Source organism: Chelmon rostratus, chromosome 14 (assembly GCF_017976325.1).
Source record: "Chelmon rostratus isolate fCheRos1 chromosome 14, fCheRos1.pri, whole genome shotgun sequence".
NCBI classification, from domain to species: domain Eukaryota; kingdom Metazoa; phylum Chordata; class Actinopteri; order Chaetodontiformes; family Chaetodontidae; genus Chelmon; species Chelmon rostratus.
In genome coordinates this window covers 7,858,377-7,884,988 of record NC_055671.1, presented here as the reverse complement: position 1 = coordinate 7,884,988, position 26,612 = coordinate 7,858,377, and the positions used below count along the sequence as shown (strand labels likewise).

General features: G+C 42.5%; 1 protein-coding gene across 1 annotated transcript in view; it reads right to left on the bottom strand.

Annotated features, from left to right (window-relative positions):
• Window positions 1–23,737, bottom strand: part of LOC121617529 (roundabout homolog 2-like) — a 72,666-nt gene extending 48,929 nt beyond the window's left edge. Inside the window, exons 1-2 of the mRNA XM_041952722.1 lie at window positions 23,683–23,737; window positions 19,621–19,947 (exon numbers count right to left, since the gene is read on the bottom strand). Coding sequence (XP_041808656.1) covers window positions 19,621–19,947; window positions 23,683–23,737 — 382 coding nt within the window. The remainder of the gene's footprint in view (window positions 1–19,620; window positions 19,948–23,682) is intronic.
• Window positions 23,738–26,612: the final 2,875 nt, after the last annotated feature.

Here is a 26,612-nt window from a genome sequence, read left to right as displayed (position 1 = left end):
AAAACTACCCCTACCCTCCTGATTACATTATCAATGACTCATGATATCCTCTTGTTAATTTTTACTGACCACGGTTCGACCCCGAGGCCGACAGAGACATGTGATGCACATTTAGGTCTCACGTTTGTGGTGATGTGGGGTAAAAGGTCAGAAACCCTTGGATGCACCAGCAGAAATGCACTTTACTTCACGTTAAGGCGCATGTACACGTACGCACATGCCTGCAAACACAACCACACGCACACAAAGTGGCTCCTGCCGCCAGTGGCCGACTGAATCATGCTCTTATTAAACCTTGATCGGAATTCGAGCTAGGGCATTATCCACTTACAGTTATTAATGCTGCAGCTCTCTTGGGAGGACAGAGCAGGCAGTGAGGGAGGGATGCACACCGCACATACAGATGCAGGCATAAAAGCTCTATGACTGGAGATAGGATTGTTTACATTATATGCGTGGATGAGGTTTGCATTATTTCAACGACTAGAAAATTGCTGCGCCTATTCGGTGAGGAATTGGACAAATGGGAAAAAAAAAGTAATCCCTTAACAGACACATTGTTATCAAACCAATCAGGGAAGTGGTGAGGACCCAGATACTATAACCATGCACTAGATACTTGATGAGACAAAACAAAATTGCTCCTAAAATCCTAGCCTCAAGGGAGACAAAGAAATGGAGATTCTCATTTTACTTTTTCCAATATACTTAAACCTCAGCCCCTGTTAATTAGAAACCCAGAGACATGCCTTCTTTTGGTGAAGTTAATTAAAAATGTGCACACTTTACCACTGCTATGAAGACGTATGCGGAGAGACATAGGAGTAAGAGAGGAGTGAATGAGAGGGAAAAGAAAGGGAAATTGATGGAGAGTTCATGTTGCACGCACAGTAATGGCAGACGGGAAGGCAATTAGAAGATGTTAAGAGGTTGGCTGATTGAAGGTCTGTAAGTTCTGTGATAGAAGATGAAGAGATATATAAAGAAAAAACTTGGTTTATGCTGCATTCATATATGCTGCAGTGTTGCAGAACTGAGTGGAATTTGCATTGCTTCCAGGCATGTGAGCTAAGAGCTGTGTCTACAAAACACAGAGCTTGGCAGGTGCACAAGGAAAATATCAGCAGCCAAAGTGCGTGAATACTTTGTCTGTGTTTGTGTGTAAACTGGTGAAATCTTTGCAGTGAGTCATAGAGCGGGGCCTTAAAGTTTCACACCTCCTTTCACACCGAAAATTGGCAACAATTTTGCTAATCGATGAACCGTTTCAATGCCAAAGACGTTCTTGTTGCCCCTTCACATCTCTGAATATGCTCCTGTTTTCTTCTTCTTGTCTTCATAAACTGAATATCTCTATTTTGGAACTTTGGTCTGCAAAAACAAGCAATTTCAAGACGTAGAATTGCGATGAATATTTTCTTTTTCCATTTTCCGACAATTTATAGAACAAATGATTCATCAATTATGAGAATAATCATTGGTTGTTGGCCTATTTGACACTATGGGACATGCCAAAGTCATCGAAAATGCAAAAGAAACTCCTGCACTGGCTATTGGAGATGATTTAAAGACCCAGTTCTGGTTTTGCTTCGGATTTGTGGCTTTTATTAGTCCCCCTAAGGACAAATGTTGACTGTAAACCAATTTAAATTGCTGCCACCCACACAGATGCTTTTAAATTGGATGGGACTGTTAATGTGGGTGTTTTTCTTGAGTTTTAGAAAAAAACTAATTTTCAAGATTGTAAAGATTGTAATCTTTACATGATCATCAACGTCATCGCAATCATAAGACGGCTGATTTTAGCAGCCTGACATCCTTTTAAAATCTTAAAACTGCTTCCAAGAGTTGCAGCACCTGAAAGTACATCCGCCAAGCAGCATGAATTTTCCTCCCGGGGAGCGCATGATACCAGCAAGGTCTCACTGCCTGGACAACACAGCGATACAAGGGGAGTGGCGGCTGCTGAACGCGAGCCAGACCAGCTCGACAGGGGGAGGGGAGCGCATGCAGGGAAAGGGAAGCGACAACTGTGGCTGGATCTGGCTTTGATGAGGAGGCATGAGAAGAGGGGAGGCTCAGTCTTCAAGGGAAGCAGGTGTGTGAGGAGGTGATAAGGACGCCGAGGCAGGCACTACACACACACGCGCGCACACACACACACACATGCAAACAAACAAAAATACTCCTGCAAATACCACTTGCTGAAACCGTTCATTCAACTTCAGCACAAAATTGAAATGGCATCCCTTCAAATAACTGAGCTTGCATCTGGTGCAGTCTCTAACTTCGTGTTCCCTCCCACCGCGAGAAGACAGACAGAGCATTATGGCGTCAGAAAAGTTAAAAAGCTGAAGAGGATGAAGACGATGAGCAAGGAAAAAAATGGGAGAGAGGCTGATTTAAGGAGCTAATATTGTAAACACTTCTTTTCTGGGGGCGAGGATGTGTGTTTTAGTATGTGTCCACCACAAACACATATACATTAATGTGTGAGAGTTAAAGCCTCCCTGGGGAGTGCTTTGTGGCAATGTGTGGTACGGAACAGAGAAAAGTAATTTATGGATAAGATTTTTTTTTTTTGGCTGGCTTATTTCAGAATCCATTAAGATTAATTAAGTGTTGCTAAATGTGGTGCTATAGAGTTCCGATTTCGCAGATGCATTCTAATCATTAGCTCACAGTTTATTCAGCCTGCTTAACAGCTGCTAATAGCCTGAGTGAAGCCAGACCAGAGTGTTCTAATGGTTTGAGAACAGCAAGTACGACCATTGGACTGGCGGATGGCGAATTAGTGATTGAGAACGTCTACCGCGGCGCTAATGTATAATCCACGGTGTGTGAATGTAAATCTGAACCCCACACGCTACGACATGGTATGCACCTGCCCATGCTTGTTAATCAAAGGCAGGGAGAGAGTAAGTGAGACAGAAAGGAGGCAATTAGACACTCTGTCATCAAATATTTGGTTTGTTTGGCAGGAAGACTGCATTAAAGAGTGAAAGAGACACAGCCAAGCACGCTCAGCCTACTCCATATCCACTGTTATTTCAGATAGACTTTGCACAGGCAATTATGGCCAATCAGGGATTAATTGAGCTAACACAGAAGGGCGGTTTTGGAATAGTTCTGCTTTAGCATTCGTCCTAAGACCAATTAAAACATCATCGAATTGATTGCCTGTCTGTTCGCTACAACCGCGCGTGCATTTGTCAGCGCACGTGTGCATATGCGTGTATGTTCGCATGTTCACAAAGCAGTGCATATATGCCTTAAATCTTCATGGCAACTGAAAAAAAACCACACAAACTGCTGAAGAGGACTGTGTGATTTTGTGGAAAGGTTCAAGAACAAGCCATTAGCTGGACCTTGAGCTGAGCTTGCTTTGACAACTCTCTTTTCCAAGGACATGTTTGCAGTTCTAAATACTTGTTTGGTTTTCATCGCTCATTTAGATTACTGCACTGACCGACACCTGCTCAACAATAAAGCTACTTTGCAACGTGGCAATAGTAATCAATCAAAAATAAGATTGTGAGTCAGTAAAATAAATAATGCTCACACAGGACACTAAAATATCAGCCAGCATTAAAGCAGTGATGCAGTTCTGTGGTTTGAAATGTATACCAGTGGGTCAAAGAAAGGGAAACTAACACTGCCATCTAAGTAGCCTCAGGGAAGGCAATCGCTGAGAGATACCTGGTCACCTTTGGTATTTAAACCAGACTTCAGAGCTGTGCCTGGCGATGTAACTCTGTTTTTATATGCTGTTCAGATCTGAGAGATAGCTGCTAGTCTGATCCAACAAAGCCTTCAAAAGTATTAGTAAAATCAGGTCATAAGAAATGACATAAATTATCCTAATAATCCACTGGTCTGCATGGGAGATGATGAATTCACACACGCTTACTCATGAATTAAACGACATTTGTCAAGAAATATTTTGGTTAATTATGATTGTCCCTCGTCCTACTGAGCCTGGGTAAGATTACTAAATGAATTCATTTTAAGGGCAGAGCTAAATATTTACAAAATGTTCTTGTTTTGTGGCAGTGTGGCACGGGGCACTCAACTAAGCACAATCTATGATTTAAAAAAAATCCAATATTCTAAATACTTAATGAAAACATGAATCAATTCAATAAAATATGCAAAACCGACAGGAAAAATGTTCATATTTGATGCTGAAAAACATCTTGTGTGGATGACTGCACGAGGATGGACTTGTGCTGTAACTAAGTCGTGACAGAAGCTGGTTATCTGAGGCTGGCAGAGAAAAGGAATGGCCTCTTTACCAGAGCACTCACACAAATTTGTACCATGACTTGCATGGAGTGACGTAAGTGCTGTCTGTATCACATAAGCTAACCTTTCTATGTCATTCTGATGTGATATGTCATGTTAATTCACCAGTGGGCTATAATTATGGTATATTTTATGTTTTAGAGTAATATTTATTTGATAATGGAGATCTGTTGGCTGTATTAAACAGTTAAAACAGGACGATAAATAAATTGACAATTTCATTGTGTTTTAAAACGAAAGACAAAACCAAGTATGGATGGCGACCATTACACTACATGACATACAAAAAATAGTCCCAAAATCATTAAACGATGTTCGATGGGTCTGTTTCTTCCTATCAGCAAAAGCTTATTTTTCCATTTCAACATACAGTTGGGTTGCACTTAGCAACTAAAAACATCATGTGCTCGACTCTCTACAGAGCAATTTCCCCCTCAAATAAGGACTGATGGAACCCAAAATTTGATCGACTTTGATTGGTCCTTATATACAGTAAGACAACAACACAGTTTTATGTGCAACAAATTGGCAGCCTACTTCCAAATAAAGCTAATACCTTGACAAGTATAGACTCTGTCCATTCCAAAATGGTCAAAAATTACACAGACATCAACTATACTGTATATAGAAAACACACACACATGGTGGCAATGGTATATGTATATGTGTATGTGTGTGTATATATATATATATATATATATATATATATATATACACACACCTTTACAAGTGAGTGAACATAAAAGCTTGGAGAGCCACATCCATTTTCTTCACAGATAAAACACTAAGACATACTGTAGCTCAAAAGCACAAAAAATCATCTTCAGCCTGTTTATTGTCCTCTCATCCCCTCCCTGTAGCCATTGGCATTTGACCACACAATGAGCGTGCAGTTTACCAAACGCATCACTTAAATCCACACAAACAGTGCTTTTTGGCTTAGCAAATTCCATGAATGGAGAATCATTTTGTTAATCCTCTCATCTATTTTCCACTCAATAAATGACACACCTTAAAATACAAATTAATTATGCTAAAAGCCCCAAAAACTGTGTGCCTGTGTTCCTTCACGTGGATGATGAATTACATTCTGCATTTGAATGTGAAATACTAAAAAGCCCTTAAATGTCTGACTCTAATATTAGTTAAGCAAGCTCAAGCGGACTGTTTCAAAGTTTAATCAGAATGATTGCAAATGCTTCAGCAACAGTCTAAAGAGATGTTTAATTTCAAATCAATAGAACCTTCAGGTCAAGTGTTAACACCTTACTTTTCTTGATATTGAAAGGAAAAAGGGTTGATATCCAAAATATGTATTCTCCTATTTAATCGTCCTTGAGCAGGCTCTTGCTCATGACTGTAGTCCATATTCTCAGAATCACCACAAAAGGTTTTAAAAACAGTACTGTATTTATAATTTTCATTCATTCATTTTACTTAATCACAATCAATAACATCTTTATTTACAATTCAAGCCATGTGAATGGCAAATGGACATTGTTGCATGTATTTGATTCAAGAAGTATCCGAGTAGATTCAAACATATTTAGACAAGCAACACCACGATGCATTATCATGATTGGTTAGGTGAAATCTGTGGAAGAGTTGCCAACTAGTGGATGTGTACTGAGGGTATTTGGAGGAGGACTCCAAAAAAATTGATCAGTTTAGAACCATTTAGCCCCACAGGACAGGAGGTAAGACATTTTTCAGCATCTTGTCTCAACGGAAATCTGTTGAAAGAACAACTGCAATGACATGTTGGTACAGAAAGGTGAGATCTCAGGAACACCTGGGTGCTTAGAGGATACAGAGGCAGTCAGTCAACTCCTTAGAGAAGTAAAAGAAGGTAAGGGCAGCCTGGTGATCCTGTGGTTGGACCTTGTAACATGTTTCATACCGCGCACGTTGGTTTGAAGAGGCTCTTTGAAGACACCTTTGCTCTTATTGGGATGGTGGCAGTGGTGATGGTGGTGACTGAGATCAGCAAAGCCAAAGGAAAGGAGTGACAACATCTCCTCCAGGAAGAAGGGCATGCAGATGTAGAGGAGGTGAGAGTTAGCAAGATGGTGGGGCTCAGTCAGCAAGGAGCCTGGACAAGGTGGGAAAACACACTATAGTGGAAGGTGTGTTCACCCTGCCCTGTGTGTGCTGGGTGAGGGCCTCCTCAGCAGCTGCCCCAAAGCATTGGCCAACGGCTGCTGTCACTGGCATGGTGACCAAATGCTCAAGGCAGTTGCAGTAGCAGTCACCAAACCAAACCACAGAGAAAGCCTTCAGGTAAAGAGGGCAGGTCTGTGGTTTGCTGCTACTGGGACGCAAGCCAGGACTTGATCAACACAGGGTGAGGAAAAAACCCCAGTAACAACACAGATGATGCATCCCAGTGCATCAGAGGGATGCATCCTGCAACCTGTTATGAAATATTGCTGCAAAGAGTCGCGTTGCAATTACCATTTGCAATTATTTCTTAGGATCTGTTGTCTATCATCGCAAGCAGAATATGTAGAAATGGTTCTGCTCAAAACATCTTAAATAGCATGTTGTTTACGAGACTTGATTGAAGATATGAAGATGAATTTAAGTCTGGACAGCTTTCCCAAGCAGTTGACTGTTATGGTTTGAATTTACTCCATTAGATATGACATGAGTGCCACCCTTTTGACATTGGTATTTGTGTAAGGCCCAGATCACAGTCATAGCCTCGGGCAAGGCTGAAAGAACACAACTGACCATGAATTGCCTCATCTGTTGGCTACGGAAGTGCCTACTATCCAATAGGCAGAGGATGCAGACAGGCAATAACAACAAACAACACGATTGTTTGAGGGGTTTCATGACCCCTTGTGACAACTGCCTCCCCAACTAACATCCATCAAAAGGGAAATGATGAGGTGTATGTTTGTTTGTACTTTATATGCATTTCTGCACACTCTGACAGAGAGATGTCAGCTGTGGAGCCGAAGCGATTTTCCACTGGCATCCATGGAGAAAATCCGGGTTGGATTCAGAGCTGCCTGGCTTTTCTGATGTGTAAGAGTGCTGGAGACAGGCCTAGAAGGTTTAAGCAGATTAATTAGGGTGTAGCGAAGACTGTGAAGAAATCTCTCTTCCATAGATGCTATATCCACTGACACAGCTTTGCAAAGTCCCTGAAATGTGCACAGTACCACCCGCATCTTGCTGCAAGTCTCCCATAGACGCACAAAAATATACTGCACACACAAATGGAGGCGACACTGTTGGAGGGCAAAAAGTCTGCCATGGCCCCCACTCATCCTGTCTCACTCCAGGGTTAGTCCAGTAATCGTATCCCTCCCTCTTCCCCTGAATGTATTTATCCTTCCTGTTTCCTTCTCACTCTGTTTTTGCTTAGAAAACATTTCCCCTTGTTAGCACACTTGCAGGGAAAATGCAACTCTGCTAGGGATGATTTTCATTTCCTGTCTCTTCATCGTAACGTGGTGTTCATGCAAGCTTGGTTGCCCATGACGTGAACAAAAGAAACAGCCAATATGAGAAAGAACCAGATGACCCGGGGATTAGCAGCCGTGAAAGTGGTGCAGTTCAAAATGTTGATGGAGGTTAGCTTTGTGTAGCAGAATGGGTGTTGCTGCCAAGATACGGAAAGTGAAAAGGAACCCATCCAAACTCTACCAAAACTTGTTATTCCTTCTACACTTTCTGTGAACGCCCAATTATTCCATCTTATCTCACTGCACTGATTGATATTGAAGAAAAGACAAGGGCAGAAAATAGAAGCACCCCCCCCCCCCACACACACACACCATCACCACCACCCTCCCTGAATCCTCATCACCATCATCATTTTCATCATTACATGAAATATGACCGAGAGCATAATCCCACAATGCCGTGCAAATGTCGACGTGAGTTAGCGTCAAGAAGACACAAGAGATATGCATGCATCATCTGGCCAGGAGAACATCACTTGTGGGGAGACAGCCAGAGGCCCTAAGGAGGGGAGGCGGAGAGGAGGGGGGAGAGTGAAGAGGAGAGACTGAAACGAAATCGTAGAGGGAGAGGAGTGAAGGGTGCAGAACAACAGAAGGGAATTGAGAGGAAAGTGAAAACAGAATGAGGTACAATATTAGGGAGGAAAAAAAGAATGAAATGAGTGGGACATTCAACACAGCACAGGCAGGGAAATAATACAGAGGCAATCAGAGAAAATGGAGGCATAATATCCCAGTGCTGCATAATCTCCACAGATTCAAGCATAATGCATAATCTCCACAGGTTCAACAATACACCATGTGCCCTAATTCTGAGCCAATTACAAAGTGTGTGCTGTTTGGTTGGTCGGCATGTGTACACGAGTATGGATTTGATGAGGAGGAGCTTGAATGTGGGAGTGAATTTAGGATTTATGTGTGCGTGTGTGTGTGTGTGCTTGCTGGGTGTCTTCTGAAGGGTGCAGACAGCTGGGGTGTCCATGCACGCAGCATCCCTGAGCCTTTTCCTTCTATATACTCTAATGCCCTTCAATGACCAGATTAAAGCCCAAATGACAAACGCACAAGGCTGGTAACATCTGTTCTGGAACACACTGTCCATCCCTCCCCACGCCGAGCTCTGTTGGTCACTCCTCGGTCCCAGTCCCCATGCGGACAACATCTGCAGCAATGGACTAGTGCACATTAACTATTGGAGCATGAGACCAAGCTAACCCACTAACCATGAGAGCATCCACCTTTACACAGGAGCACAAGTGCTTTATAAACGGCTTTCCACACTGTCTTCTGTTTTGAATTAAATGGCTGTTACCTGTATTACTTTGACGACAGCCTGGTTCAATAACAGTGACTCATTCTCGAGTGCAGCGTTTGCATCTTGCTGCTATGGTTTTTTCTCATGATGCACATGGATTTGGTCTTGGAATTGGTACACAGCCTGGGGTATAAAGGGTTGTTGCAAGCAAATGGTAAAAAGAGGGAAAAGCAAAGTGTTGTGGCCCCTTTCCACCAAATGCTGCTATTGTGCAACACCCACTTAGCCTTGTTGTGTCTGTTTCACATTTACACTCAACTCAGCCAACAATAACCCTTTTTGCTGCCATATACAGCAGCCAAACACCGGTTGTGACACGAAAGAGCGTTTCTCGAAAGCGTGAGTTTTTAGGAAAAGAAATGTTCCACTCCTACAACAAATGCAATTACACGGCATGCCATCCTCATTGTGAACCAGCGTAAAGTGTCTTTAAGTACGATGTTAAGCCAGTAGAGACTCCACGACATGTGCTTGCTATCACATTTAATTCAGATAAGGGATTTTTACAGCTGCAGCGCGGGACTTAAGAGTCCTCACGGCAAACGGTAAAAGGAGCTCGGAGTGCACAAAATTCCACAAGGTTGGAGACATCAGATCAGATCTTAAAAAAAAAAAAAAAAAAATTAAAATTAAAAATAAAGACCCCACAGAATGTTGGAGGTCTATGGACTATGTAAGTGAATGAGAGATCAAAACAGTCTATTTGGTGTTATGGACAGAAAGCAAATCACACTGAGGTCCAGGCAGTCCAGGACGGTTAGCAGCTGTTTCATTATCAGATACATCACTTAGACACTTAGTTTACTGGCTCTAAATCTGCCATCCAGTTCACCCCTCTGCCCTCGCAACACCAACAGTAACTACTGCTTGCTTTACACAAACAGACACATGTCAGATGGGATGGAATCTTATTTGCTGCCTTGCTGCAATTACCTCCTGTACAGCAGTGGAGAATGAATTGACACACACTGGGGTGCAGCACTTTGAAGCTCCGTCTGTATAAAAGGCAGTGACAGGCCATAGAACTGCGTGCACTTTGCCTTGTATAGAGCATTCATTTCTGAAATAACCTAACCCAGGTAAAAAGCATGAGGAAGCAGATGCTTGAGTGCGCGGGCTTGGGGGGTGGATAAAAGAAAGATACTACGTTCAGTGGATTTCATGAATTAATCAAGCTTCTGGATATTCCCTTTCCTTTTTACGCACTGAGGTGTGTAGCGGGGAAGCCTGATGTCATCCCGCTGCTGCCCCGGCCTTGGCACTCTCCACTTCTCGTGAATCACAGGATACAATGGATAGAGTTGTTGACGATTTCTGGGCGAACCGATGTGATGGAGGTGAATGAATGGGCAAGCGGAGGTCTAGAATTTGACACTTAGCAGTTGTAACAGCGCTTTGGCCTAGATTGGTGGAATGTTGGGTTGGCTACATGAATAATAAACCAACTGCAGAGCCCCCCTGGCTGGCTGGTGATGTTCTTCACTCTCATCACCCCAGTCAGACCTGAGACCACAGAGGGGAGTGGATACGCTTACTCAAATTAGTGGCAGTAAACCATGAAAATGCAAGACACATATTAACTCAAAGACTGGCTTCAAGTCTGGCTTAATATAACGTAGTATAATCTTCATTCTTCAGTGGTGTCCTTTTCTACTGCCTGTGAGTGAGTCACCGGATGTCGTCTTTTTTCATGTGTAACAAATGTGCCTGAAGATGCCATCTTATCCAGCTTTTTATGCCGAGATTGCGCATCAATCACTGCACAGCAGCAATTATGAACTATTATCATTTCGCTGAAAGACACATGACTTAGCTTTGTCTCACTCAGACACGGTTGGATGTAGCTTTCAGAAAACAGAAGGCTACACCCAGCTGCAGCTTCCATAGATGACAGCAGCAATAAGTTACAGCTGTATCTGTACCACTGTGAAGGCCTCATTCAAGGTCTGCTAATGGAGTAGCTTAAGGCAGCGCCAACTCATCTAAAAGGAGATGTATGGCCATATTTCAAATTCAAATGTTGAAACACGACTGCATTAAATCATAGCCAATAATGCACAGTGGGCGGCATCACAATATACTACCTTGGAAGGTAGACAGTGGGGTGTAATGAATCATTTTGTGATCCATCATGTTGAAAATGGATTGTGTGGTGTAGTCTTTGCCAAGTCCCAGCCCAAACATGTGCACCCAAAATAAAAATAATCAAATGTCTCTGTATGAATAGCATGGATGAATGTACATACTGTATATCTGAAAATATCTAGGATCAGTTTTATCACACGGTATTCTCTTGGGCGAGTGCGACTTAAGCACTGAAACTCAAGGCAACTTTGACATGATATGTATTTTTTCTCACTGTACAAGAGGCACTGTCTGTCAGATAGGGGCAGAGAAGCTGGAACCTGCACCGCTCCACGCTGTTTTGCGGGAGGATTTTTAATCTTTGGGCAGGCCACCTCAGGCAGACAGAAATATGTGGTTTATTCATAACAGGGATCCTCAGTCGTGGGCTGTGACAGGTGCATGGGAGCAGCTTGACCCAGTGTGACCTTTGCTAGAGTTTTGCCAGTGACTTCTTAAGCACGGTCACTGTCATACAGTGTCAAGGATGACGCTGACTGCTGCTGTCATTAGATTAGTCTTTACAGTGGATGCTGCCTTGTCCAGCCAAACATTTTTGAACTGATACTGTCAAGTTGCACTAATTTATGAACTCTTTACAAAACCTTTCATTCAAGACACAGATTAAACTATGTCTTTTATTTTGAAGGAATTCCAATAATAGCCCTAAACTTGCTAATGCATTTGATAAAACAGTAGTCAAATCATTTATATGAGGACAAACAGAAACCAGTTGAGCTCAATGTTGAGCCAAATTATAATTTAATCCTTTTTTTATGGAAATGTGTGAATTAAATAATGTTTATTAAAGTCATGTTTCGTGATGGTGCTGTAATGGACGACATTGTACTGAGACGTGTTTCTAATTTACACACATGAGGGGGCCAAAATATGAGAAAAACCTCTCAATATAATGTCTAAGTCTATAAAGACTAAGTGTACAACACCTGGCTTTGACCTCACTGATTAAACATATAATTTAATTAACACGTATAAGACAGTGTTCACTAAATTATAGACATGATAACGGTAAACATTGCGGCAGAGCAGTTGTATTGGATTGCATTTGTTGGGTGTACCTAACTAAACCGCTTTGAAATACTCACATAAAACCTGGAGTAAGTTTATTAAAATAACACTAATTGACTGAAAAATGTAACATGCTGCATTGTATCTTGAATTTACCCATACATGCAGCTGCAGAATTAGAAAGCTACAACAAGCTTCAACTCAGTAAATCCAGTTAGTATGCTTCCTCACACCAGGCATATGTTTCTTCCAACCAACTGTAAGAAAGTGCACCAGAGCTCTTAAAGGTGTTTGCATGGTCCAATTAACACCAGATGCTAGCCCTTAGCTAACTTACCGAACCTCATAATGCACAGACCTCCAAGGAGTGAGCATGGTCCAGTTAGCACCAGATGCTAGCCCCTTATCTCACTGTCTTCAGCCAAAAAATATGCATAAATTAGTTCCACTTGCCTGGTCTGGCCACCTCTGTATTTGCACTGTATTAAACATCAGACCACTAAAAACAGATGAAAAATAAATATCCTATACGTTTTCAAAGCCCTAATTGTTATTTTTTTATTACTTTCATTACTTTCACTGACACAAAGACCAAATAAGAACACTATTGCAAAGGTTGTGTGGCCATTTCATCAGCCACATTAAAGGCAAATATGCCATTATAATCAACCACTGTGCTAGAAAGCAATTACAGCAAGTACTGTATGCGCAAAATGCAAATAGTCCATTGGGATTCTACTACTGTAACTGGAGTGAGAACACAGATGGCAATCTACTATGCGTTATTATTATACATACATCTGACATCCTGCGTCACCTCATTGAAAGCAACACCCCAGCGTCCTCCAACCAGACAACTCCAACCTTCCTAAAATGTTCCTCATCATTGCAGACAGAGTCGCATATGAATCAGTCCAGAGTGAAGACACCTGCAGCAAACAGCTTCCAACTGTTGTCCACCATTATTCAGCCCAATACACATTATACATTATAGCAGGATTAAAGCTACATACAAAATGCATTAGTGGAGCACTTTTTCAGATTTGGGTTTCAGTTACTGCTGTGTGTTTGGCTGCCTTGACGTAGCTGCTGTAAGCAGTTACGTACAGCTTACTGGCACTGATACTTAGGCGCTGCCTAACTACAACAAGATGCCCCGACTGGAAAAAATGCCTCAGTGTGATTGGGATCTGATACTGGGGGGGTGGGGGGGGGACTGCGATGTTTCTTACTTCTTCCAGTGTGATCACCACCTATAGCTTTTAAACAATTTAGCTTGTGCAGTGCAGGAATACAGCATTACTAAAGATGGACGATACACGTCCTGTCTCCCGAGTGGGCGTGGTCACATCTCCCCCCCGATCCCCATTGGGCCTTTTAAAACACTAATATATTACTGATGGAATATTGCTGGTCCATGTCAAAACAATACAACATTAGATACTGCACTAACTTGATTTTTGTACCTTATTTTGCAGCACGTTTTAACTGCTAGCTTCATAAGCTTGTCTCTGATCTCCAGATCTCAGGAGAATTGGTTGCTGAGACAGACAGAGCTCACAAGAATGTGACAAGTCCCCCAAAGGGGCAGGACGGTGGCGACACCCACGTGACACAGGTACAGGAAATGATTGTTAAGTGTGCCATCATGTTTCTGAACCGCCTCTGGCTTTACACATCTTAACTGTGCCTCTGCTTGAATGACATCATTCAAAGGACAGGAAATTATAATATTCATTATAACCCATTATTTTGGGTTGCATATTACGGTCTTATGAGGCAATTACTGCAAGTGTTTCAATTTAAGTCAATCAATTTGTATATCTTATAATTTTGTAATATGAGATGGCGGCTGATGGTGATAATGGCAAAAAATAACGAGAACACATATTTCTCCTCAACACCTCAACGGCTGAGAAAGATCAGTTCTAATCAGCTGAGTTCACAAAATTCAGTGCTCTGTACCGGCTTAACGAGAGCAAGGCAGAGGAAGGCAAACAGGGGATAAGTACACAGGAGGGCTGTTGGACTGGCAACAGATGGTGCAATGTGGCCAACCTATCTACTGACAGAAAACATTGACAATCTGCCTGGGAACACACAGGGCTGGCTGGCAGGCACTAACTTTGGATGTTGTCAATGGGTAAGAGTGAAATGCATGATTAATGGCGACTTGCCACTTTCCGAAACACCAGAGAGTGCCTCCCAGTAGAAATCCTACTGAGCCTTACTGTAAGTGGTGTACTACATTTTCAGAATCTCACCACCAGCACTAACTAGGAGCTTCATAATATTAATGGATGACCACAACCTCATTTCTAGTATCAGAAACAAGAATACCACCCAGAATCCAGATCTGGATCTACTGGATGCTTGACCAAACACAAAGACTTTGTAATCCACTCCCCACGTGGTGCATGCCAGTTGTAAAGCGCACATATGGAGGTGGGGATAAACGATCCCTTCCGTGTGATGCACTTTGGGGGAGAATGCCATTTAATGCCTGGAGAAAGCATGCCTTTGACTCTCAAATTATGCATATTAGGCTACTGTTGTTTGCTGCATAGTCTTCAGTGCTGAATGGCTCAAAGGAGTACGCATCACTACAGCGACATTTTAATTTGCCAAATCTTTGCTTTAGAGGCAAGTACCTGCAAAACTGTTGACCACAGCTGTATGGTCAGTACAGAGCAGCTGCTTTTAGCTTGCTAACATGTCAAACTGAGATTGCTAAATTATGCCTAAGGTACATAATCGTGTTTGCATTTTCATTGTGACCGTTTAGCTGAAAGCACTGCTGTGCCCTTGGACGGCCTCACAAAGTGACTAACAAGGCTGCAGACTTAGCCGCTGCCCATCCCAACACCCAATGTCTGCCCAATGCTCACTCGCTAACGCTCCATCTCAACATTGCATTTCTTACGTTTTGCAGGAAAATTTGTGACAATTCTCAAGCTACGTTTAATTTCTTACATACTCCATTTTGTAGGTCTTGGCTCAGGGTGCACAACTGCACATCCAAGGAAGCATCTGAAGCGTTAATTCTACAAAAAAAACCCTCAATAAATATCCAGCGGGCTTAATCTCTCATCAAAATAATTACTACCGTGCACCAAAAAACACAATCCAGATACTGATTTATTAAGCATTGTGGCTTCTTAGGTTGTTGGCCGCCTGTAACTGGGGGGATTTAACTGATGATTGTCTGGCTGAGTAACTAGACTTCTAATTCACTTAGCACAGTTAAACGGAGGGAGACTCATCTTGCTCTTGAGTTTTGTACTAATGATCACCCCTCCACCCACACCTCCCTTCAACACATCGCTGTTTACGTCTTTCTGTCCCCTCTTAATAGTTTGAGGGAGCTGTTCTAATTCCATCAACAGCCACTCACTCTGATGATTAGTGCCAGTCCACTGGTGGCCTGGAGGTCGCACAGTTGTTTGTTGATGTTGCTCTGAAGTAGTGCTCAGCTGCAGCGTCTGAATAAACAGACTGAAGATGTGAAACGCTAGCTCGGTGGTTGGCCGTGTGCGATTGTACACACTGACAGCAGGTGACTGTTGATTATTAAAGTTACAAACTCGGATGTGAGACACAAGTGACGTGCTGCAGCAGTAAGAGAAACATGAGCCTTGTTTATCAAGCAAAAATACAAGACCTTCTAATAATAAACAGACATGGCCTCATTTCTCTGTGAAATGGCTGATGTTATCATCTGTGTCAAATATGCACCCAACAAGACTGTGCAGGAAATAGAATTTCAACAAGGGTGAAAATGCCCAGTGATGGTCTTTCAGCCGATACAGTACTTGTTCCCGTACTGGCCTTGGATCAAATTTGCTTCTGTCCAGGGTCTTCTTATTTCCAGTCTGAGAGTAATTTTCCACTAAAGCAAGCTGCACATGTGCTCAGTTTAAACCACTTCCCATGCAAATCCAACATCATGTGAAATACCTGCACGATAGCAAAAATGAAATAATCATGCAGGTGGATTAGAAACATGTTCATTTTGTCTTTATGGACATCACGTTTGTATTGAAGTGAGCCTAATGTGTTAGCAGGTAATAAAACAAATGAGAGGAAATAAATGGTGAGGAAAGCATAATTATTTCTACAGATTTAAAAAAAAGTAACATTTTTGACATGTTCTCCTTTTTTACTACCTTACCCACAGTCAGAAGATGTCTTGAGTTGGTTCAATCATCCAACACAAGACATACAAATATGATTTTGCTACAGTACTAATAATTCTTTCTCATGATCTTTACCACATACTACTATGTAGAGATGTTATTTCAGTAAGGCTTGGTTAATAGCTACTCCACTTAGTACTATGAAGTATATTATGTGTTTTTGCCAGGCTGCCATCTGTAGATTTGTCTGGCATATCTACATAATTTACATATTTTAAGCTTTGCCACCATCTTAAACAGCTGAAGCGTTTTGCATCACATGGAAATGAATAATGCCCCCTCAAATTTCAGTCACACTGTAGCTCATAAAATGCACGACGAACCACCAAAATTGAGTTTGTACAGCATAAATGCACCCAAGGGAGCAGCGCCCCTCTAGTTAGCCACATTTTCTAAGCCACTGGTCGAGACACAATACTGCACCCCCATTAGAAAATCTGAGGATGTGTGTGGACTCTGAGGAAACAGACCATTTTGAGCCAGGCTCACTGTCAGCGCATCCCCACAGCACTTTCAGCTACCCACTTGCTCCCACCCGCAGCATTGCATGACAACTTTGGCTGCAGCAATACTGGCAGGATCCTGCAGCCCCTGAAGGAGTCATGCGATTATGCATCCCTGTAGCCATGATATTCTGAATTACACAAAGAAGACTAGAGGCTGCCTTGGTCCTACTGTCTTTTATGTAAGAGGCGCTCCAGAAAAAAACAACCTATTGACACTGTCTGCACAAGAGAACGCAACATCGAACAAAATAGGCTAGCGTCTGTTATTCCATCTGGTAAACAAGACTTCATTTGTACAGTTGTGAGTAAGATATCTGGATGTAGCTTCTTCTACTAGGTAGTGAACATCACAGATAAGCAGGGTTAAGAGGGAAAAAAAATCAACGCAAAGAGGAGAAGTGAAGCAACTAAACTGTAAAGTACACAGTCATTATGTAGCCATCCCACTTTAAAGAGACCTGACAATAAGGAAACTGAGAATCCCACAGTCGTGAAATAGCAGATAGTTGATACTGACAGTAATATTCATTGGGAGTGGGATCGTGTCAGTCCTGTGTTGGGTCTGCATGGACATATAGAAGCCAAGGAATACAGAAACGTATTTAAGCATGAAGTGCACTCCGCTGTGCAAACTCTGATCACTCTGGATATCTATCTATCCATAACCCCATGTGCTATGGCCTGCATACAGATAGCAATGTGCATAGAATTCATGAAGAGACACAAACAAGGCTTCAAGAATTACCCAATATTCGACAACAAATCATTCAAGACTGTCAAGAAACACTGAAGCTGCCCTGGAGCCAAAATGAAAACACTTCCATATTTACTTCTTGATATTTAGATTTGGCTCCTCTGTGGTTGGTACCTGATATTAGCAACAATACATGGTGTTTATTATTCTACCCTCCATATGTGTTGCTGACACGTAAGTAGCGTACCTCTCTTCCAACAATAGAAAAAAAAAACCATTTCTCAATAATAATTGCAGCTCCTACACTTACAATGCATGTGACAATTAACTCAGAAAATTAATTCAGAATGCCTGTTTGAGCTGCAAAACACAAATGAGCTACGGAGAACCAGAAAATCCCCACAAAATCACTCTGACACAGTCATTGTGTTCATAAAGTCGGCCTCCATTCAGTCAAGGGAATCAGTGGAGCAGCTATAACATTTGTCTCTTTGACACTGTAACGACAGTTTTGGGTCTGTGGGTTCTTTATGAGAGAGAATTATTCACAATCGTCAAATACAACTGTGCTGTTCAAGATGTGCAATGGAAATGTGATGTAGAGTGCAGTGTAAATTCTGATTACAGTGAGACAGCGATGCTCTTAGCTTTAGCACTAGATCACAATCAACTAGAAGATCAAACACCACAATGTCTCATTTTATCTAGAAAAGCCAATCCCACACACAAACACACACACACAAACTCCTATTTAAGGGCAGATTTGTGTCCTCTCAAATACCCAGCCTCTACTTAAGCATTAGTATTTCCAGGACAGTTCACCGCTATTGATTGAGAGAAAGGCGAGGAAACAGCACCAGTAAAGGAGGACAATAGAAATATAAGTGTCTAATGTGGAAAAGGCAATAAGACAAAGAGAGGATGTGGTGCACAAAAACACACCAATATCTTGTGATGATGTCTCCAGTGAGTTGCTATTAGGTTCAGGGCTCTTGTTTTTCTTTTTTTTCTTCCATTTCCCCTTAAAGCCAAATATAGTTGGGTGACAAACACAGCAGCACTGTAAAGACCATAATTCTGATGGGGAGAGTCTCCTCAAATTCTTATTATAGCAAACAATATACATAGTTAATACATTACGTCTTATTTTATTATTCAAAACAGGGCAAAATTTTCTTTAATGGGAATGTATGAAGAAGTGCTTGTGCAGGTAAATGTTTTGTAAATTTACAATGAAATTGCAACGTACTGTTTGTCTGATTTGCCTGTTCCTTGCTTGTGTAGCACATCTGTACGAGAGTGAGAAACGGAGAGCAGGAGAGACAGTGTGGGTGTCTGTGTGTGCATGCATGTATATCTGTGTGTGCGTCCGAGCGTGTGTGCATCTTGTTCATGGCAAGAAATCAGCTCAGTTTAGCACATAATGGAAATGTGAATAGCCCAGAGCGCCTCTCTCCCACACAGGGAGAGAGCTGGCTGGGAGCATGCTGCATCTTTCCAAATCCAAACAGTGAAAGGGAGTTAGCTAGGTTAAAATCCTGCCCCCTTTTCTCTCCCTCCCCGGAGCGATTCACAGCTCTGCCCATACATTACTCAAGCAGGTCATCCAAACAGGTCTCACTAGCAGTCTGAAAACATATTCACACGCATATGCGCACACATGCCATGCACACACGCACACACTTGTAGGTTCAGCGGATAGGTGATGCTGCCCATATTATGACAGATGACATCTTATATATGGATCCCTTAGCACAACAGCCCCAAAATGTTATGCTTAATTTAACATAAACTCTACCTTTTTCAGATTCAGCATTAACACACTTTCACGTGTGCATATACCACATAAAAGGTTACCAACCTCAATACATAACTGCATAATAATTTTTCCATTTTTGTGTCATGCAACACTGAGATTCCTTGGACCAGGGAACTACCTTTGTGCCCGAGGGACATGATAAAAACTCACACTTACATGCTACTTCTAGAGATGCATTCCGGCTTACGGCCTCTCCGAGATAGTTTCGGGCCACGCACACGTAGCTGCCGTCGTCGGGCTTGCTCCGTCGCCCGTGGACGATGCGTAGGAAGAAGAGGGACCCGCTGGGCAGCAGCATGCGGTGGGAGCGGGGGTTGTCGCGGTCCGTCTCAACGCGCTCCCCATCTTTGTACCATTCCACCGTGGGGGTTGGACGGCCCTCTGCCTTGCAGTTGAGAGTGGCTGGTTCCCCTTTGGACACAATGAGGTCAGAGGGGTGCTCCACAATGCGGGGAGGGAAGTCTTCCTGGCGGAGACGAGACCCTTGAGGGAAACAAGAGAGCCAAGAAGTCCCATTAAAGAAATAGCCTCAATATTTACGTGCATAAATAATGCATTTTAATTTTGCTGCAGCAGCAACAGCAGCATGTTTGGGTGAAATGCCGTCAACTAACTGACTAACTAAGTAGAGTTAGCATGAGCATAGACTTGGTAAACACAATATTAAAGTGTAGTGCAAAAAGAGCAAGGCGGCATTGCGAAGTATCACCAAAATAAGAACAGAAAATGACACAAAGCTGAGTGTATGACAGGAAAACAGTCTACATCATTGTTCTGTTTTCACTGCTTTTCAAACAGTCGACCATAGATGTACACACATTTGTAAATGTGATTGGTAGAACAAAAAGTATACCCTTATTTCATTACAGTCGTTGAAAGGAAAGTTGATTCGTGTCAGGTTCTTACTGGCTGCACTGTGTGCTGTGTTACTACACTCAGGCTCACATATTTACTTCCACAGACAGGAGCTGAGGAGTCATTACATCTCATTAGCTTTTTCATTAACACGTTCCATCAAACACTACCATCATCAAACATGCTGTCTCAGTGGGTGCAGAGCAGCGACTGATACACTGAATTTTTCACTTTGTGCTGTAATGGCGCAGATATGCAAAGTTTACAATTCGTTTACCTCCTGAAAGGCTACATTATTATGTTGATATATATTTTAAGAAGAGGAGAGGAGAGTAGACAGTCCTCAGCACATGTCCAGAGGATGCTTTCCAACTATCCAGATAAGATTAACGTCATAATTTGTGCAACTGCAGCCCATCTTACAGCCCTTGTTCTGTTCAGTCTTTCCACTCATTTGGCCATGTGAACACCTGCAACGCCTTTTCCTAAATCCCACCTCTACATGTCGCAGAGGAATGACCCAAATGTAGTGCCACTGTGTTTGTTTACGGACATGACACCATCACAACTCTCGTCTGTTTCATGGTGCATGAGCACATTATAATATCTGTGTTAAAACGTCTCCCTTTTCTGTTCTCTGCATGCAAACAAACCCGGAGTGTAATTTTGGAGTCGCTAAAACAGACTTCTTGGACTGTCATACGGCAGAGAAATAAATAAGATATAAATAAATGAAAATGATGTTACACAGGCTCTTGTCTTTTTTCCTCCGACGGTGACAAATCATACAAATTGCGAAGGCAGCCATGATGATTGGCTGCTACACGGCAACCAAAATAAAGCTGCAAACCTGAGTAAAATTGATGTGACAGTCTATAATGTTAAGAGGTTTGTTGACAAAAAGCATTCCATTAGCTGGCGCCAACACACCAGACCATGGGGATATATTACGTTTTTAACATGTTTTTAAAACCCTATACATATGTCTCTTGGCTGAGCAACATTTATGTGGATCCACAGCGACACACAAATAAACACACAGCCTGTGAAATACTGACTGCTTCTAATTGGTTGTCCCATTACCGAGTCTCCACTGTGGCTAATGCAGAGTTTGAGACTTGCGGTGACAGACAACAGAATTGAAATTAGATGATTTAAATTGTGGGTGGCTCAGTGGCTCGGCGGTTGGTACTGTCATCTAACAGCAAGAAGGTCCAGCGGGGTCCTGTCAGTCTGTTAGCTCTGGACTGGCAACCCGTCCAGGGGGTTTGTCTGCATTCTGCTCCATGCATGCTACAGCGCCCCATGACCCTGAATATGAATAAGTGGGGATAGAAACTGAATAGATGGATGGATATTTTGATTTTCTATGCGAGTCCTTGAATAAATGTTGGCATTTAAACAGCTGAATAGTCGTGTATTATTACCTGTGCAGGTTATAAATGAAATGATAATTTCCCTGCAGTCTTCGAGTAAGATTTCTTGGTAAAGGCACATTGAGAATAGCTTTTTGGTCACAATGTGGCACATCATGAGCACAAAGCTCAAGTCTTTGCCAGTCAGTCTGTTTATGGGGATCTGTCCATGGTGCTGAAGCTGAAACTCAAGATCTTGCAGAAAAAACCTGGTCAGGCGCATGTTAAGGTAGGACCACTCCAATAAGGGTCACTGGGAGGTGACATCTGTCTACCAGCAGAGTTCAGAGGAACTCAGTTCAGGCTTCAAACCTGAAAAACATTCCTTTCATTGTCGAGCAAAGAGCAACTGTCTGTCAAATTCGTTCTGCCTTTCGAGAATTAAAGTATGAGACATCACAAGCACAAAGTCAGTCCGAGTCCTGCAAAGTCAAAATCAATAGTATTGATAAAAGACTTAGGATTGATACAAACAGTCAAAATGGGCACACTGTCCATTTTATATGAACTGTATTGTGCACAGACTGCAAAGTCCTCTTTAATAGATCACAGATTACCTACAGGCATAGTCAGTCAGACACCATCTATTGGGATTACTTATGCCTCCTTCTTACAGATGTTTGAATTCGAGCTCCAAAAAAGGCTGACATGTGCACAGAGCTACCTGTTTACACATATACCTGCAGAATCGATTACAAGCCAACGCAACCCCGCAATTAATCCTACTTTTGTGAAGCCTGTAATGTCTTTGTTGAGACTGTGTCATCGATGTAAAACAGGCTGGACAAGAACACTTTGCAGCAGCTTTCTAATGCAAACAACTGACCTTAGAGTTCACTCAACACCTTCCTGAAATTATGTCGACAAAAACAGTTCACTGGGAGCTTCACAGAGATACTGTAGGATTCACTGCGTCGCTTCCCTTTAGCCTGCACAGATGTGCTGTACCAAATAAACTAGCAGCTGAAATGTCCTGGAACCACCCAAATCTGCGCCTGCTTTACGTTCCGCACACACCTGCACTTCATTTACTCCACTGACACAGATTTATGTTCTACGGGCTGTGGGGGACACAGTGGTACAAACCGGTGTAGTGATAAGGACGACACTACCTGTCGTGAATCTTCGATATGTCTCTTAGGTGAAGCTGCATTGGAGCATTTGTACAGCGGGTCCATGCATTGCATGAGTGACCTGCAGACCGGAACAGTCAGGGGTGAATTTCCAGACAGTGTGAGTAAGCACCTTCTCTATGGCACATTAGACATTCCAGCTATAGGACACACAGTTAGCTCGTTCGCCTCAGCAACCTTTTGCACAAGGCCACACAGAATGTGACCCAAGACAGTGTAAGTCCATGACAGCAAAGCGTGAGCACAGTCTGATGAACTACAAGTTAGCAACGCTTTTGAAGGACTATAAGTACAAGAAGGCAGCACGGGGAGCTAAACAGATTCAAAAGAATAAATATCTCTTTTCTTTGAGAATACAAAAAAAAGTTGAGCATAGACTCGTTTTTTTATGCATTTCAAACCACAGTAGGCCTTCCTGTGCACATCCTGGCAGCGTAAAAGCTGCCAAAGATTATATTCAAGTAACAAATGTGTTCAATTAAGGCAGCCCTCATGAATAAATGAGCAACTTTCGTCTACCCAAGCGGCCTGGCGCAATATCTTACATCCAGACTAAATTAACCAACTATGATATGGCGTGTTGGCTTGATGCATTTCTGATTTTAAACGCCCGCTAATGGATGTGGAGCAACAAATCCAGTGTAACGCTCCATCATGACACCACACTCCGCATCCTTCTTCGCGCACTTGAACTGATGAGACTATGGGTCGAACGCGCCTCAGCTCACATCCCAGCGTGTCCCTCTCCAGCTGGGTGTGAGGCGAGACTTCGTTTCAACCACAACCCTCGAGCATATACGTGTGGACAAACTTACCGTAGGTTTTGGTGCACAGAAGTCCACAGAGAAAGAAATACTGTAGAGGACCCATTCTGGCATATTGGCCCCGTGAGCTATCGGCGCGTGAATTCCTCCTCAAGCGAAAAAAAAAAAACAATTAATCAGTCAATCCCGTTTTCACTCCTGCGGCTTTGTGACAATTTGCTGCCTCAAGTTAGTGAAGCAAAACAACCGAAACAGTTATTTCAGCCGCTGAAAGAGCTCATTCTCGTGTCCGTTCTTCTCCCTCTCCAAGAGCGCACCAGTAAGCAGTGGTCTGTCGACTCGCCGACACGTTGGGGAAATTTCTGCAGTCACCAATTGCAAACATCACCGCCGCCCATAGACAACCCCAGTTACCGGTGGCTCCCCCCCGTCCGACCGCATTCCGCTGACACTTCACCGGGTCCCGGCGCGGGGGAACGCGTCCATCCTCGCGCGGGACAAGTTGAGAGATGAGAGGCGGAGATGGGATTCAGCCAGAGGTGAGAAGCTGCACGGTGCAGCACGGCGCAGCCCCTCCTCTCCACTCCCCGCTGCCCTGGGAGAAACGCACACAATAGAGCCAAGCACTAAAACTCAGGAGTGATTCACACTCTGGACAATTGGATTCTGGTAATGACGCTCATTAGTGCTTCTTTCCTTTTTTTTCTAGGAGATAATTTACCATAAACAGCTAATACTTTGCAGCACAATCAATATGCATTTAGATTAAAGTAAGCTGCTGTGGCCATTGTGTTGCTCAGGTTTTTGGCTTCTTTCTTTCACTTCTTTCTTGGATGTCTTAACATTGCCATGGGTGGATTTTTGCTGCTACTATTTAATTGCATTTAGTTGCATGGCTGTCCTTTTCATCTTACAAGTAACAAAATAAAACCCTAATTGAATGTCCTTTTCTTACAGAATTGCTTGTGTCTTTTGTTTCTTCTCATCTGTTTTATTTACATGCAGCATCAGGACCCCATCCTATACATGAAGGACAGTTTACCAGGTTTACTTGGTAGACCAGAGCAAGGAAATGCTCTGGTCTGCAACACTGCAACTATAACTTGAATTACAGTAGATTTATCACTACAGCTGTTCAGCTTGTCCAACAAACAAACATGCCTCTTGTGTCTTGCAGATCTGAGCAAACTTGCTGCATTATTTCTGCATTATTGTTCCTGTGCTTATTCTCCAAACCCTTTCAATCCCACAGATATGTCTGCACCGTCCTGTCGAAAATCACAATGTGCTCAAAGAATTTAAACAAAGCGCCCCAGCTTTACCAGGCGGCATTTTATGTTCATGTTCACGGTTAAAAAAGCCATTACAAAGGTGTGCAGCTGTATAATAAAACGGCACTCCATTCCTGCCCACTGCCTCAGGTGCTTATCCCGCCTTGTCATCAATACTGCTCAATACTGTCGATAGCATTATAAATGCAGTGCCTCGCAATGAGACGAGAAAGAGATGGGCTGCAACGGGGGCTATTGATCCAGAGGGTGAAATTAAACCATTTTTGGCACAGTGTTCACAGCACTAGATCGAATAATAATTGTGGGCGATGGCTAAATCGAGGCTGTATGAAGGGGGTGCAAAGTGAACACAGTCATTTAAACTGGATGGATCTCATCCATCAGAGAATCATGTTTTCAATAGAATTCTCCTGTCTGATTGTTCTTGTGGCAGCTCAGCTCAGTTTGTGGTGTTGTGAGGACATCTTGCCTCTCAAAAGCTTTTTGTTTACGCTTCAACAGTGCAATCCTTGAAAAAAACTGAAGTGCTGGAATATATAAGTGGCATTTTGGAGAAAAGGAGCATTGTACTTGCATTCCTATAAAAATGTAGTGTGTTTTTTTTTCCATTTAATTTAAATTGCACAATGCATGTGGAGGATTTAGGTAACTTGTCACTGATTGTTTTTCAGACGTTATGCAGAGAGTCACCTTAACCCGTTGCACGTCCATGACTTTCAGAAGTGCAAGGAGACAATAAATAAATTGGCTTTTCAAGAAATTAATAACGTCACAAACTCCATCAAGGTGAACTTTTACGATCAAGAACATGTTGTACCAAATGACTTGAGACACACTAACGCTGCTATTCATCATAAGCACTTACTGTTAAGCAAATGTTAATATCAATCTCATATCTCTTCTCAGAGAGAGTTGGGAGAGTAATAGACGTAGTGGACAACTGCAGTGGACCTATGCCAAAATGGCAATGTCAGTGCCTAGAGACGTATACGTTTACGGTTAAGAGTTATAGACATGGAGTCTCAGACGGTGTGACCATTACTGTATATGTTGAAACACTCCTATATTGGTGGCTAGTATCACATCAATAGACAAGATCCACTGTAAATAACACAAATGAGCATCACCATGTCGCAGGATTTGGCCACATCAGTCAGGTTCAGTCCATTTTTCGCTCAGTGGCGACCCAAAGCTGATTGTACAGCATCTTATTGTCTAATACAAGGCTTGGGTTTCAATATATACATATGATGTATTGAACAATTGAGCACACATTCTGTTTGAAAGCTGCACAGCAGTGCTCTGCTGTGTTGAGCTGACATGACAGCTCCGGTTTTTGTCACCACATCATGTGTAATTGTATAGCACTGATTTTGTGTTCGTGTTAGCCTGCTGAGAGAACACTCTAAATGGCTAAGGTCCATTCACAGGCCCCAAGCATTACTTTTTATGTAAAATGCTATAATATGTTGACAAAATATGAAACATATGTTCAAGCGCTCCATGCTCTCCTGCTGCACTTACACTGTATAAAATCAGACACCAGTATGATGTATCAAACTGAACTGGTATTTTTGTAAATCATAACACTCTGAGTGAATAGACGGCAATCATCTCTGACTGAGTCGGTCTTACTTACACCTCGCTTATGGCAAGAAGACACAAACTGACAAACCTTCTGATAAAAGC